The sequence below is a fragment of the Cynara cardunculus genome, assembly GCF_001531365.2.
Source record: "Cynara cardunculus var. scolymus isolate 2C chromosome LG 3, CcrdV1, whole genome shotgun sequence".
NCBI lineage: Eukaryota > Viridiplantae > Streptophyta > Magnoliopsida > Asterales > Asteraceae > Cynara > Cynara cardunculus.
Window position 1 is genome coordinate 35,247,893 of NC_037530.1, and position 14,116 is coordinate 35,262,008.

Genomic DNA, 14,116 nt, shown 5'->3' on the forward strand with positions numbered 1-14,116 from the left:
TACCAAAACTACCATTTTCACATAAACAAAAGTCTATAATTGTAATCAGAAGCATCAGCATATATGGAGTTTACAGATTAACTTGCTGTGTTTACCATAACCTATTTCTCCACTAATTGATTACCTCAAAAGTTTCAAGTCGCGGAGCTTGCTCCATCTGTTGCAGACCTCAAGCGCGCAATTAGTTCATCCTGCGCATGTTGCACAAATCTCGGTTGAAAACATGTCTTGTGAAAATGGTGTTTCAAATATAGTAAGTAATGCTACTACAAGTTACTTGCCTTCTTCCCTCTCTGGGAAAGCCCTCTCTCCTTTAAAAGAAACCGAATTCTCTCTACAGTACACCTCTGGAGATCGTCAGGTACCCGTGATTTAGGCCCCTCTACATAATAATAAACAAATCTCATTACATGCAGCTCAACCAATAAACAATGCATCAAAGGATCTTAATCTGATCAAACCCTGTTTTCGAGTGGGATATATTGGGTTTCTTTGGTTTGGTTTGCTCATCTGAGATTGGTGGAAGATTTTGGTAAAGGTATGTGCTTTATTTATCTTTTTAATTCACAAATGGGACCAAAAATCACATATCCATTTCTTTTTTCTTTTTTTTGATTAACCTAAATATCCAACCCGCTATGCGAGCCGACTAATCCCAGGGGACCACCTGCTTTGCAGATAGCCCGGAGTCACCGTATTTGAACATCTGTGACCACAAGGGGATTTTTATTCCTCCTTGGATTTGAACCTAAGACCTCCAGGTACTTTTGACCTTTGGAGCCAAGCTCAAACCAATCAGGCACCACCCATGTGGCTCATATCCATTTCTTTTAGCAGCATATTAATTGGAATCATTGGAAGTCATGAAAAGGATGACAAATCAAGGTGTCGTGTTGACAACCATTTACTACTAGAAACTGCAAAGCTCACCTGGCTGGGGTTGAGAGCTTGAAGCTGCCCTCTTTGTAGAAGCCCTACCATCCACAGCTCTCTCTGAAGCCCTGGAGAAAGGGGAGTATTAGAAGGGAAAAAGACTATAAACAACCAAACACATGAACGAGTCAGACGCTGTTTCTGATTTTCCAAAACCAAATCAAAATTTTAAACGATGAAAGCGGCAGTCAAGCTTCACTCTTCTAAAAAAACAATTAGAAGACAATATATACCTCTTTCTTGAACCCTCTTTTGCACCTTTTCCACTTGATTCCCCTTTTTGTTGTTGCTTAAGCAAAAGAGATCTAATAAGTATGTTCATCTGATCTGTCTTTATTAGCTGGTTTTCTGAATAGAAGAAAAGACAACTACTCAAATCTTCCAGTTAGCATGCAAAATAATTGCATCAGAAAGCTACATATTTACAAACCATCATAATCAACCATGTCCTCTTTTCGACACCGTAATTATATAGGTAGTGTGACACATTAATAAAATAATGTTAACATATTGCTGTTGCATCGTGTCTTGATACTTGCTGCCATTGATAAGAATTACTCCTTATGCAACGCAACTAATCGTAATCATATTCTTGGAATTTCCAAAACATATGACAAAGTTAAATCACAAACAAAATGAGAAAGTAATATTGTAGTGTACTTTACATATAGAAACTCTTACAATGTTTCAACAACACATGGTATTATGCAAGTGTTTGACTATTTGTCAAACATTTAAATATCCTTCAATTAAGGCAAATAAAAGAATATTGATGTCACAATCAACAACATCAAGAAGTTGCATTAATGTCAACGGACAAATAGGCAATGCTACCTTGGATACTTGCCAAAGAAAGGACGTGTCACAATTCTCATAGGATCTGAAAGTAGAAGTTGATGCATTTTTCACGGGATGAAGCAAGTATAACTTATTGTTTAATTCGATAGCGTAATTTTTTAACGTGACAGTAGACATCAAATTCCCCTGAAAACGCCAACAGCCCAACACCAATCTCAGTGCAATGCTTCAAGCTAGTTATATGCAGAGTTCCCATGATAAGCTTGAACCCATCTCTGAGAGCTCTAGTCTCATCCATCATGTTAATATCATTTGTGATAGAATTTTTAGGGTAGGCTACTAACTCAGCCGCTTACAGGATATGTTGCTAAAACAAACCTTATTCTTGGAGAGAGAGGGGGGGGGTTCAGCCAGTTTAGAATTTGCAAATTGCGTATTTTCAAACGTCACACATTATCCATTAACCATTTCCTCATAATTGTAAGAAAGTCTCAATTATCCTGTAATGCAATTTATTTCTGAGGATCTTCAAACAGTTTTAGAGTTTCCTACGTAATTGCTATACTAGTTTCTTGAATTGTGAATTATGACAACCCAATCATATATTCAGACTTCTCTAAATAAGTTAAACATCAAGGGTCAACATACAAAAAATAAGCATCCTAGTGACTTACAAATTGGAACATACTTGCTTTAATCATGAAAACATTCCCTTTGTGGTATTCGCCCTTCGTTAAAATTTTACCAAACACCAACAAAAGAAACCTTTCTACTCAGCCAACAGAACAGGAATGAAGCATGATTCAGACCCACTAATAGGATTCACATCATTTTCTCAATGAAACACATAGAATCAAAACATACCATTTTGACCACCTTACTTAATAGACATGAATATTTAAGAATATTAAAAATGCCACCATCAAAACATTACAATTTTGACATAGTAATCCAGTGTAATATGTTGTGGCCATAAACTATCGAAAATTACCAGGAGGCGATGTATCATGATCAGTGACATAGACCCGCATTCCACCCTGCATAGATGCATTAAAAATATAGTCAGGTGCAAAAACTGAGAAAAAGGTAAAAAGAAAGAAAAAGAAGAAGGTAAAGAACAAGGCATAGGCGCTGATACTGAAATAGCATAACACTTCCATATTCAGACATACCATTAACATCAAACCTAATAATTTTAAATGCTATTATCTCTTAATGGGTCAGTGCTCTTCATGTCAACTTTGTGGTAATCATCATAAGCTAGAGCCAAAACTTTAAATACTAGAAGCTATAAAATTCATAACTTTGACAATAAGGGTCCTGGATCAAATCTCCATGATGCTAGGTTACTACTTGACCAGAGAAATCTTGAGCAACAAGAGAGAAAACCTAACAATTTAAATCGTTTGCATTTCCTGGAATATGCATTCTCCCTCAAATAAACAGTGCCCAGTAGCACTTGCATATCAATAAACCCAAATGAAATAAGAGGATTGTACCAAATGCTATCAGCAACATATATGAAGATGCGAATGCGAGCACTTAACAACCCATGAACTTTGAATCCTTTAACACGTAATAACAAACAGTCTAAGGTGCATAAACAATCGAATTCCCAACTACGATCACAACATCAGTGCCTGATCGTAACACACTCGATTACATTTTGCCTAGTTCGTGTACACCATAATCATTTTCCGTTATCCAATTTAACAATCCTTTTTTTTATATACTTTCAATCTAATAAACAATCGGTGCAATTGCTAGTTATTAGCAGCCAAAAGCAAATCAATGGTAAACACGAAATCGAACGATCAAGTGAAACAAAACAAAAAAACTAAAAAGCCTAGGGTTTAGAAAGAAGTACCAAATTGGAAGAAACGACAGCGGAGGAAAAAAGCCCTTTGGATGGAAGATCAGCGAGGAGCTTGGAAGCCCCCTTAGGGTTCTTCGATGGAGTTGTGGGGGCATCCATGGTGGCAATTGGCAAACAAAAACCCTTCGGTACCAATTCGAACAAAATGTAGAAAACGGTTGACGTTGGAACCAGTTTATAGCGGAACACAAACCCTCGCAAAATTATTTCAAAAAATTAATTACTAAAATTGCATGAAAAACCGACTTCTTTTAACTTGATTCCTATTTTGGGTACATATTTTTTAAATTTCTATTTTGGTATATAAAATGTAAAGTTTTAAATATTTCATATATTTGACGTATATCAGTATAAATGTACGACAAAATTATGTCTTTGACCATTACAGAAACCCATCGATTTTAATTTTTAAAACATTTTGGTTGATTTTTGGATGTTATGATTATCTCCTCGTACAGTTTCCATTTTGAACGTCGATCATGTTTCTTTATCAAGAAATAGGGTTGAAATTGTCGAAAAATATTACGTGGTTGATTTTGTGGTAAAAAAGATGTATGACTCGTATAAGCAGTGACTGAAAATTTCTTACATTATAACGAGATTAACAAAGTATAACTAAAAGCTGGAAATATGATTATCGATGCCAACAGAAGTCCCCTCTAGGGGTGGACCCGCTATGATCTGGTGCATACAGTGGCATATGCCATCGCTTCGTACCTCCATCGTAGTGTAGAAATTTTTAGGGTTGTGAAAGGTGTTACCGTATAATTTTGTTGGGTGCAACCAAATATTATTTGAAACTACGATAATAAAGCAAGTTTATCTTGGTAGAATTGGTTTGAATGGTCTTTTCTCCCCTTTTAGTGGTTAGGTTTGAATCTCATTTGTATCATCATCTTAGTTTTTAGCTTTTAGTTTCAGTTTATTGTGTTTCTGAAATTTTTGAGATAAAAGACTCGAATACATGATCTTACATGCAAAAGTAAAGAATTAACCAATAGACCAACGATGATTTTGTAAAAAAAAATATATAGCTTCATTTTTTATAATCAAATGGTGTCACCACTTGAAAAAATTTCTATATCGCTTTATATCCCTCATGATACAATAGTGCTTGATGAGGTTTCATTATCCAAGATGATGGTCTAGCTAGTTGTGGGATTGAAAGCAACGAGTCGTAACTGATAAGTAAACCAATTACTGATATATTTGAAAGATCATATTTGATGTATTAAAATGAAAGTTTTAGAAGTATGTTACAAAAAATATGAATTAAATCGAACTATGTTATATTTTTATGCAATTTACCTTATGGTTTTCATGAAGTGGAGTTTGTATCAGTTCAAATCACCTCAGAATGTGTTAGGATGCATATTTAACATCGATAAAGTAAAATAATCAGTAAGGTAATTCTGATTTTGTAGGAAAATTCGCTTACGGCTCGTTTGATTTGCATGATTGCTTTTTAGGGATTTGGATTTCATGGAGGGATTTGGATTGGAATGAGTTTGAAATCATTGGTGTGTTTGGTTTGCAGGATTTGAAATGAAATTGGATTCCATTATTTATAAATAATATATAAAAAATTATAAAGATAATTAAATTACATTTTTATTAATCGGTTATTACAAAACAAATGTTTTTAACATTTTTTAAAACATTATTTCATACAATCCTACGAAATCCTGATCATCCCATAAGGATTTCAAATTTTTATGTTTGTAGAATTTCAATTAAATCATAGGATTTCAAATCCGGACAATTCAACAAACCAAACTTGAGATTGTAATAGGTTTAAAATCCAAATCCCTCCAAATTCATTCCATTCATTGTAAAGCAAACGAGACCTCAAAAAAGGATTTTAAAGCCAGTTGTGTCCAGTAAGGATGTTAAGGATATCGAGCTTGGTAATTCTCGATTTCGGATACAAAATAAAGTTCGGTTAAAATTTTGAGTCGAGCCAAACCATACATGGACACAAATTTTCAATACGTTCATATGTTCATAAATAAATCAAAATAGAAAAAAGGTTGTACTAACACTAGATGTTGAGGTCGAACCAATAAATGAGTTAATGGATCTTGAATTTGTTAAATTACTTTGTATTGAACTCATGCTCCAACATTCGGAAAAAAAAATGTTCGAGCTCGAGCTTGATATTATTTTTTCGAGCCTGGATCAAACAACCTGTTACTTGACTCGACTCATTAATACCCAATACTATTGAGTGAATTCATGTGTTAGTTTTTAAATATTGAGTTGCATGTGTTTCAGCAAATAACGTTCATATATGTGTTACGAGGTTGTTCATGTTTTGACGATCTCTCTGATTCTTTAATGAACATATTGCTAAAAGTTTGGTTAAAAAAGAAGGATTATCAGATGTTTTGCTATGGTTATTCATGTAATTTATATTTTAGATTTCTTTAGCGAAATGATATATTTTGATATAAAACGGAAAAGGAAGTGTTCGACTTCTTTCCCAGAAAAAGAAAAGAGTAAACTACAAAATTTATCCTTATGGTTTCATCTTCATTACAAAAAAGGTTTCCGAACTCTAAAATCCATGACCAGGATCCTCAGGGTTTAAATTTCAGTATTTCACTATATATCAGATTCCTTTTCTTAACTCTATTAACATTAGTTTCGTTAAGTCAGGGGTATTTTGGTCCATTTACAATTTTCTCAATTTCTACTAAAAAGTAGAATATTTACATGATATATAAACACAACATAGCAACAAATAAGACACAACCGATGCCCCTCTCATCTATGACCAACACCCTCCTCCGGCTATCTATTTTCCGGTAAACCCCTAGACCTGGAACTCTCCATCTTCGACCATTGTGTATCTCTCCCATCTTTCTCCAACTCCACCAACCACCCTAATCCCGTTTTCAAGTCTCCTGTCAAGGTTAAATTAAGAAATGAGATTTAGATTTAGAGTTCTCGATTTATACGAGTCTTGTAATAATTTCTTTTAAGATGAAGTTGGTTGACGTTATTAAAATTACCACTTCTAATGTTAATATTGAATGTTTTATGGGTTTCGGTTTTGATTTGATGTGAATGGTGAGAGAAAAGAGACAGTGGAGAAGATGATCAGACAAAGTAGGGAGCGGTAAGAGATTGGGTGTGGATATTTTTTGCTTTGGTTTTATCATGAAATGCTTAAAAGACTTGTAAAATACATTTATAATAAATAAAATTAATTAAAACAAGCAAAATATCCAAAATGCCTATGAATTAACAGGTTTTTCAAGATAATGGACAAATAATGAAAGTCATAGATTTTCCTTAACCAATATAAAAGTAGAAGGACGAAATTTGTAATTTAATTTAATAAAAAAGAAAATGAAAATGAAAAAGAAATGGGGACATGATGAATAAGCGGATAAACATACATTCCCCTAATTTATGGTCAGTTAACCGAATAGCCCGCAAATGCCAAAATAATCCATTTTGACACAAATGAATTTCAGAGAGGGATAGAAAGAAAGTGAGAAAAATGGTGGTGGAAGAGGGAAGTCCGAGAAGCCCAGAGGCTAAATTAGGGCTGGAAGTGGAAGACTTGTGGGACGTACAAGAGCCCCAACTATCTCCAACCGAGAAGCTTAATGCTTGTTTCGAAAGCATTCCTGTTTCAGAGTTTCCACAAGCTTCCTCTTCCCAAGGTATTCAAAACATTACAGCTTGTTATATATATATATATATATGTGTGTGTGTGTGTGTGAGGGAGAGAGAGAGAGAGATTTGGTTTATTGATTCAAGTATATGTAAATATCCATCGATTTTGTCCAGTAATCGAGATCAAATCGGATGCCAGTCTAGGTGAAGCCGTTCGGTTGCTATCTCAAAATAAAATTCTAAGTGCACCGGTTGTGGACGTTGATGCACCCGAGGATTCTAGTTGGATGGACAGATATCTCGGGATCGTAGAGTTTGCAGGCATTGTCGTTTGGATTTTGCATCAGGTTCTACACTCCTTTCCTTTAATTCAATTATACCAATATAGATTTGGTTCGGGTAAGTGTTTACTAAAAATGGTTGTTTACCAAGCTTTTTCTACTAAGCTTATCAGCTTGTATTGACCTGGCAAGTAAAATAAAAATGTAAAATCAGTCTTTAAATAAATTAGCTGATGTTGATAGGATTTTATTTGTGCAGTCAGAAAAGAATAGTGGGATAGATGCTGCAGATGTATTTGCTAGAGCATTACAAGAAACCACGGGACCTGCGGTTGCAGCAGCAGCGAGCGGGATGTCTTCCCCAAGATATCGGAGCTCACAGCCTGGTTCTCCTAAAACCGCTGGCAACTTTTTTGAGCTATTGACTTCTTCTGATTTCTATAAAAACACAAAGGTTAAAGATATCTCGGGATCATTTCGCTGGGCACCATTTCTTGCTTTGCAACCATCCAACTCCTTTCTGACCATGCTTTTACTGCTATCAAAGTACAGAATGAAGAGTATTCCAGTGGTTGATTTAGGGGARAGGAAGATCGACAACATTATCACCCAATCTGCAGTATTCCATATGTTGGAGGAATGTGCAGATCTCCAATGGTTCAAAAGYTGGGGATCTAAGAAAMTATACGAACTTGGTCTTCCTCTTATGAAATCTAATCGGGTTATYAAGGTCGGTCTRMAACYCTCYAAGACACTCTTGTAAYCTTTCACATAGATRTCATGTCTAATRTCYTGTTTGTTTCTTGATTTTYAGGTAGACGAGGATGAACCAGTTCTACAGGCATTTAGAATGATGCAGGAGAAGGGAGTTGGCGGGGTGCCGGTGGTTGCTAGCGGCGGAAACAAGATGATTGGTAACATAAGCATCAGGGATATTCAATTTCTCCTAATTGCCCCCGAGATTTACAAAGATTATAGGTTTGTCACATATACCGACCTCATAGGCTTTCTGGTGGGACGTTCGGTATGTATGTAGAACAAGACATTACAAAAAACTTGTTCTTCCACGTTTAGCGCACCATTAGACATGAACAGAAATCAAGGGGATAGGACAAGATTGATATATTACTAAATTACTCATGTCAAATTAAAACCCTAAAACCTTCCACAATTTTTTCACTCACTCTCACCCGTCCAATCTTGTCCTGTCCAGTCCCATATGCATACCAAACTCATTACGATTGTGGAATCTTTTTGAATCTCTCTCTAAAAGAGCCCCCTTACAGAGAGGGAATGTTCCTACATACATCTATACAAGTTTTGATGGTTCGTATCTAGCTGAATAACTCCTGGTTTGGTTATTGTTTAAAGTGTTAATGAGAATCTTATTAACATAATATAACGGTGTCGGGATTTAATTATAATGCAGATCGATCACGACTAAGAACTTCGTAACAGCAGTTAAAAACTACTTGAAGGAGAATGAGAAGGCATTACCTGTGATGAGTGGCATGATTACCTGCAGAAAAGAGGATACACTTAAAGATGTGATTATGAAGCTTGATTCGATGAAGGGTCATCGTATATATGTGGTTGATGATCAAGGGAACCTTGAAGGATTGATAACACTGAGAGATATCATATCTAGGTTAGTACACGAGCCTAGAGGATATTTTGGGGATTTCTTTGATGGTGTTTTGCCCTTGCCTCAAAACTCTAGGGTTTAGGAACAAATGTCCATTGTAACAAGGGTGTTTTTGTCATCAAGAGTCTCCTGTTAATTTGCAACTTTTCTATATTTGAATGAATGAAGATGTATAACTTAATCATTTAGGTGGATTCTTGTATGTCAAAAGTCTGGATAACATAAAACTGTATGCACATTTTACAACCTAACGAACGCTACAAAACTTTGTGCCATTTCGGATGCATGAGGTCACTAAGAAAAAACCAAACCAATCAACTCAGACCTCAGTATATATCACCCGGAGGTGAGTGAGGTTTGGGATGGTAAAATGCTGGCAGACCTGACCTCTACCCAAAAAGTACAACTGTTATCAAGAAAACTCCCAGGCTTGTGAAAAGTGTGACAAAAAGAGAGTCAGAAATTGAAAAGGAACTTATGATACTCATTGAATTTGACAAAAACTTCTACTTGTTTGTATCGCATTTTTTAAAAATCTAGAAAATCACACATAAGAAGATGCTCAAACTAGATTCAACTCTTGGACTGTCCATTAGGTATCTTAATCACTTTGACATGCCTAATTGAGCTTCCGTTTGTCTATATCCCTCCACGACACGACTCTAATATTCATTTTCCTTCAAATCAAGTATTCTGAAACACTATGACCACCTACAAGCAAAAGGCAACGACAGCTAAGAGCGACAAAAAATTTGGTTCCTAATACTATCTGTACAGAATTACATTCACAAGTGACTAGAGACATATTTGGCCACACAGAGATCTTCAAAGACAAAAGGTGTTTGAAATTTTGTTCATTAATTAGTTCGTTTAGCATATGTTTTCAATTAATTAAGAAGCTAATACTTGCTTTTCTGCTAAGATGTTGGTGGGCATGGTGCATTTCCAATGGAGAAGGCAGGAATCAGCTTTGGATATGTTAGATGACTCAAAACACATCCTATAAAGAAGAGAACTTTGAAATGATTATTAGAAAGGGAACCTCTTTTGAACAGTAGAACAGTCTTACAACTATGCAGATCCAACTGCATGGCCTCCTAGCCCAATTTTGGTAAGAATATGATTTCATCCATAGATGGTTGTTTGTAATAACAGGTTTTCTTCACTCAAACGTGCCCTTGCATCCCTGAGTGTATCACGAATTTCATGAATTGTATGATAAAATCCTAACGACTATGAATTTCTAGTAGATACTAGAAATTCCCAAGTTCAAACAAGTGTCCATCAAGAACATGAAGTCATAATTGCTGAGTTATGCAGCTTGCAGATACTAGAAATTCCCAAGATCAAACAAAAACCCATCAAGTCATGGTTCAGGAGAACTCAAATGTGATAAGAAAAGCTCTAGAAATTTTAAAAAAACCAAGCATGATGAATGCACCAAGTTACTGGAAGTATTTGTTTGCTAAAGATAACAAGAGATGAACAATGGAATATAGGACGCACCTAGGTGGCAATAACATGGAGGTCAAGCTCCTTTCCCTTTGCTGTTAAAAAACGAACTCAATAGAAACACCAAGGAGACCATCAAATATATCATACCAGAATCTCAGTGCAACAGCTGATGCATTCATAATGAATGCAAGAAACGATTATATAAGTTACATATAGCGGGGATCTACCATACCATAAATGTACAAAATTATTAAAGTATATTGAGGTGAGCAGTTCACTACCTTCAACCCAAACCTGTGACACAAACAACAAAAATGAAGACCATCTCAGATTACCATGAAGGATTTAAGAGGTAAGCAGAGAAACAACCACACTCATGATACATACCTGTTAAGAAAGAGTCTTGCATCCTATGTACCTTTTCTTTTCATGTTGTTCAATTGAGCAGCTTGCCCTTCAAATAAATCCAACAGGTAATTCTCTAAATCATCAGGGCTGTACTTGACGTATTTCCCAGCATGTCTTCCACTGTCTAGTTGACCCCCAAACCTCCCCACAAATGCACGGTATGCTGGAAGCACCTTCTCAGATATGGATATTCGAAGTTCTTCTCGGAGTTGATCATCAGCCACCTTCCAACTTGATTGTATCCTGTAAATATCTTCAAAACATGCGTTGAAGTTCTTGAATCTTTCTTTAAGAACCAACTTGGAGGCACTGCTTGATCCCCCACCAATCCCTTCATCCTTCAAACACAACAAAGCCTTGCCCCAAGCCGCTCTGAGGTAACTTGTGTGCCATTGACGAATCTGACCACGATGTTTGCGAATCCACCGGTCACCCAGAAGGTTTCTGAGCTCAGAGTCTTTTACTTTCTGAACAATGTAAAGGATGTTATTCATCAAGAATATGTATCGCATTGCGTTATCATCATACAATCTTGACTTCTCCTCCAGCTTTGATTCCAAAGAAGTAATTAGTGACAGCAGGCGGCATGAAACAGGGGACAAAGTATCACCACTGTCAATATCATCAAGTTCTGAAGAACCACGATCAAGATCCTGACTGTTTGGCAACAGAGCATTCAACGAATCACTATAATCAACCAATAACTTGATATAATTCATCACATAACGGCTTAATGGATGAATATCGCCACCCAGTATAGCCCTTCTTGAACTTTCATTCTTCACAGCATTCTCAAGTTCCACAAACGTTCCAATGGCTGCCTCACCTAGTCCACTCAAAACCCCCTTCACCTCGTTGCAAACTAAATCTCCAGATTCATCAGCGAATAAGGTTTCAAAATCAGGCAAAACATCTGCAACGACCTCATACATGTCAAGAATCCGAAAGAGCTTTTCTGAAGATCTTTGCCCAATGGCTACGGCCTCCCCGAAATTCAACAGCTGCATCACACATCCTTTGGTCGTCTCAACAAAGCTGATTTCTTTGATGAGTTCGGACTCACTGAAGACTTGTTCGCATAGGCGTTTTTCCCCAAACAGAAGAACCTTGACTACAATTTTAACGGCTTGAATCCATTTCTTCATTTTTTCATCCAAAATTTTCCAATCAATCCTCTGTACCTCCTCAATACTAAGCCTCTCTACCCCGAGAATGGACAAACACTCGTCCAGTACATCCCGGCGAACGTTACTGTAAACCTGACAACACTCTTTTTCATAGCCGGACCTAATCATCCGATCGGCGATGGCCTTAAGCTCTTTAATTGCTTCAGGATGGATCAAATCCACAAAAACATCGCCCCCTAAGCTCGGACCTCTTTCGTGATGATACCCACTGCTGCCTCCGTGATCCTCCTCTCGGAAGCTGTCGAAATCTTCTCCAATTTCAATTTCGTTTGACGCAAAGGAGAGCGAACCCTTACGGATCGATCCATAGAGCCGATCTATGTCGAGAGGGACTGTGTTACGGATCAAAATATGGAGAAACTCATCCTCGAGCCTCGACATAGCCAACTGGAGCGCGTTCTCAGCTCGATCCATGATCTCGGTGTCGCCATCGGATTGAATATTCAGGTCTTCCGTATATTTAATAATCGTATCAACGGCTTCCAAATACTCAGTAGCCTCTGTAGGAGACTCCTCCCACGGCGACGAGTTCCTAGACGAGGGTTCACCAAGACCTCCAGAATCATGCCGCAGAATAACCTTCTCCGCAGTTTGAAACCGATGATCGATTTCTTCACCAGCGGCACCGCCCTCCATTAAATCGGTGATGTTAGACAAACGATTATCAAAACTGGAGAGAATCAAGATCATATCCTCCGTGGCCTTGGTGTTGATGTTGAGGCTCTTGACGATTTGCTGAGCCGTAGCCAAAACTCTATCTTGGCCTTCAATGGTTGCCGCCATGACCGGTAGAGGGTTTATTATAGAGGAAATTGTAGAATAAATTAGGGTTGTAAAGGGTGTGAAGGGGAAAGGACTGATGGACGGTCGATTTCTGGAGTGAAATTAAGAGAGTGATGAAAGGATTAGGGCCACCGGCTGTGTGGATATTTTGCGAAGAAAACGGTGGGGTTGGGTGGTTTGCCGGCCGGAATAGGTCGTGTCAAGTTCATTGTAAGAAAAAGGGGGTTTATTTATATGATCCGAGTCCGAGTCCGAGTCTGAGTCTGAGTCTGAGTCCGAGTCCGAGTCTGGAATGGAATATGGGGTTGTCACTCGGTCAATGAGTTAAGTAAACCCATCAAATTTAAGCTTCACAGATAAATTATATTAAATGAAATTAAAAAATATAGATTTATTTCGACATAATATTTTGTAATAAATGAAATAAATAAATTAGATTATGTTTCGATAAAAAAAATAAAAATTAAATGTAATGAGAGTGGTTCGAAAATTAATTCAAAACCTTAGGATTTTTTAAATTTAAAGTTCATAAGAAAATAATAATTAAAATAAGAGAATAAAAAACAGTTCAATCATATGTAAATCACACTAGAATTGCTTGTAAACACATGTGATCCATACAATTTTAGTCGCGACTTCATATTGTAGGTCATGTCATTCGCACACCGTTGCATTGACCATTAGTGTAAAACTACATGTGATTTTGCATGTGATTTAATCGTTTTCGTGTTCTTTTATTTAGTTATTGTTCTCTTTTGAACCCCCTCTTCATTATATATATATATATATATATATATATATATATTTGACATGTTAAAAGCATTTCCAACAAATTCTCTAAAATAAAGAAAATGAGAATTTTGTTTTCTGTTTTATTTCAACAGATCATCTATATTATTCTTTAAAATAAAGAAAACCAGATAAAACTTCAAATTTAGATAATTCTCTAAAAATTGATGTGTGGATAGAAACTAAGTTCCTATTTATACCCACCAATGAAATTGAATTATTATTATTATATATAAATCTATACTATATTATAATACATTTGGCTAAAACTCTTAAAAACTCTTAAACTCTTAAACTCTTAAACCCGTTCATCCTTATCTGATTTCATCCCATA

At 36.3% G+C, this 14,116-nt stretch overlaps 3 protein-coding genes across 4 annotated transcripts; 1 reads left to right on the forward strand and 2 right to left on the reverse strand.

Annotated features, from left to right (window-relative positions):
- Positions 1-3,735, reverse strand: LOC112509730. Its single transcript, XM_025114842.1, has 6 exons — positions 3,599-3,735; positions 2,723-2,768; positions 1,167-1,281; positions 931-1,001; positions 282-382; positions 1-191 (listed from the first exon to the last, which is right to left on the reverse strand). Exons 1-6 carry the CDS (start codon positions 3,704-3,706, stop codon positions 135-137), a joined length of 498 nt encoding a protein of 165 aa, XP_024970610.1. The 5' UTR covers positions 3,707-3,735; the 3' UTR covers positions 1-134.
- LOC112509729 (SNF1-related protein kinase regulatory subunit gamma-1-like) lies at positions 2,801-10,297 on the forward strand. Of its 2 annotated transcripts, XM_025114841.1 has the most exons (6): positions 2,801-2,954; positions 7,131-7,281; positions 7,409-7,581; positions 7,775-8,245; positions 8,330-8,493; positions 8,945-10,297. In XM_025114841.1, exons 1-6 carry the CDS (start codon positions 2,931-2,933, stop codon positions 9,240-9,242), a joined length of 1,281 nt encoding a protein of 426 aa, XP_024970609.1. In that variant the 5' UTR covers positions 2,801-2,930; the 3' UTR covers positions 9,243-10,297. The 2 variants fall into 2 exon arrangements, with proteins under 2 accessions (XP_024970609.1, XP_024970608.1); XM_025114840.1 differs by lacking the exon at positions 2,801-2,954 and having other exon boundaries at positions 7,043-7,281.
- Positions 10,298-10,727: 430 nt separating this feature from the next.
- Positions 10,728-13,181, reverse strand: LOC112509687 (exocyst complex component EXO70B1). The gene is made up of 2 exons (XM_025114775.1): positions 11,003-13,181; positions 10,728-10,909 (listed from the first exon to the last, which is right to left on the reverse strand). Exon 1 carries the CDS (start codon positions 12,991-12,993, stop codon positions 11,026-11,028), a length of 1,968 nt encoding a protein of 655 aa, XP_024970543.1. The 5' UTR covers positions 12,994-13,181; the 3' UTR covers positions 10,728-10,909; positions 11,003-11,025.
- Between the last annotated feature and the right edge of the window lie 935 nt (positions 13,182-14,116).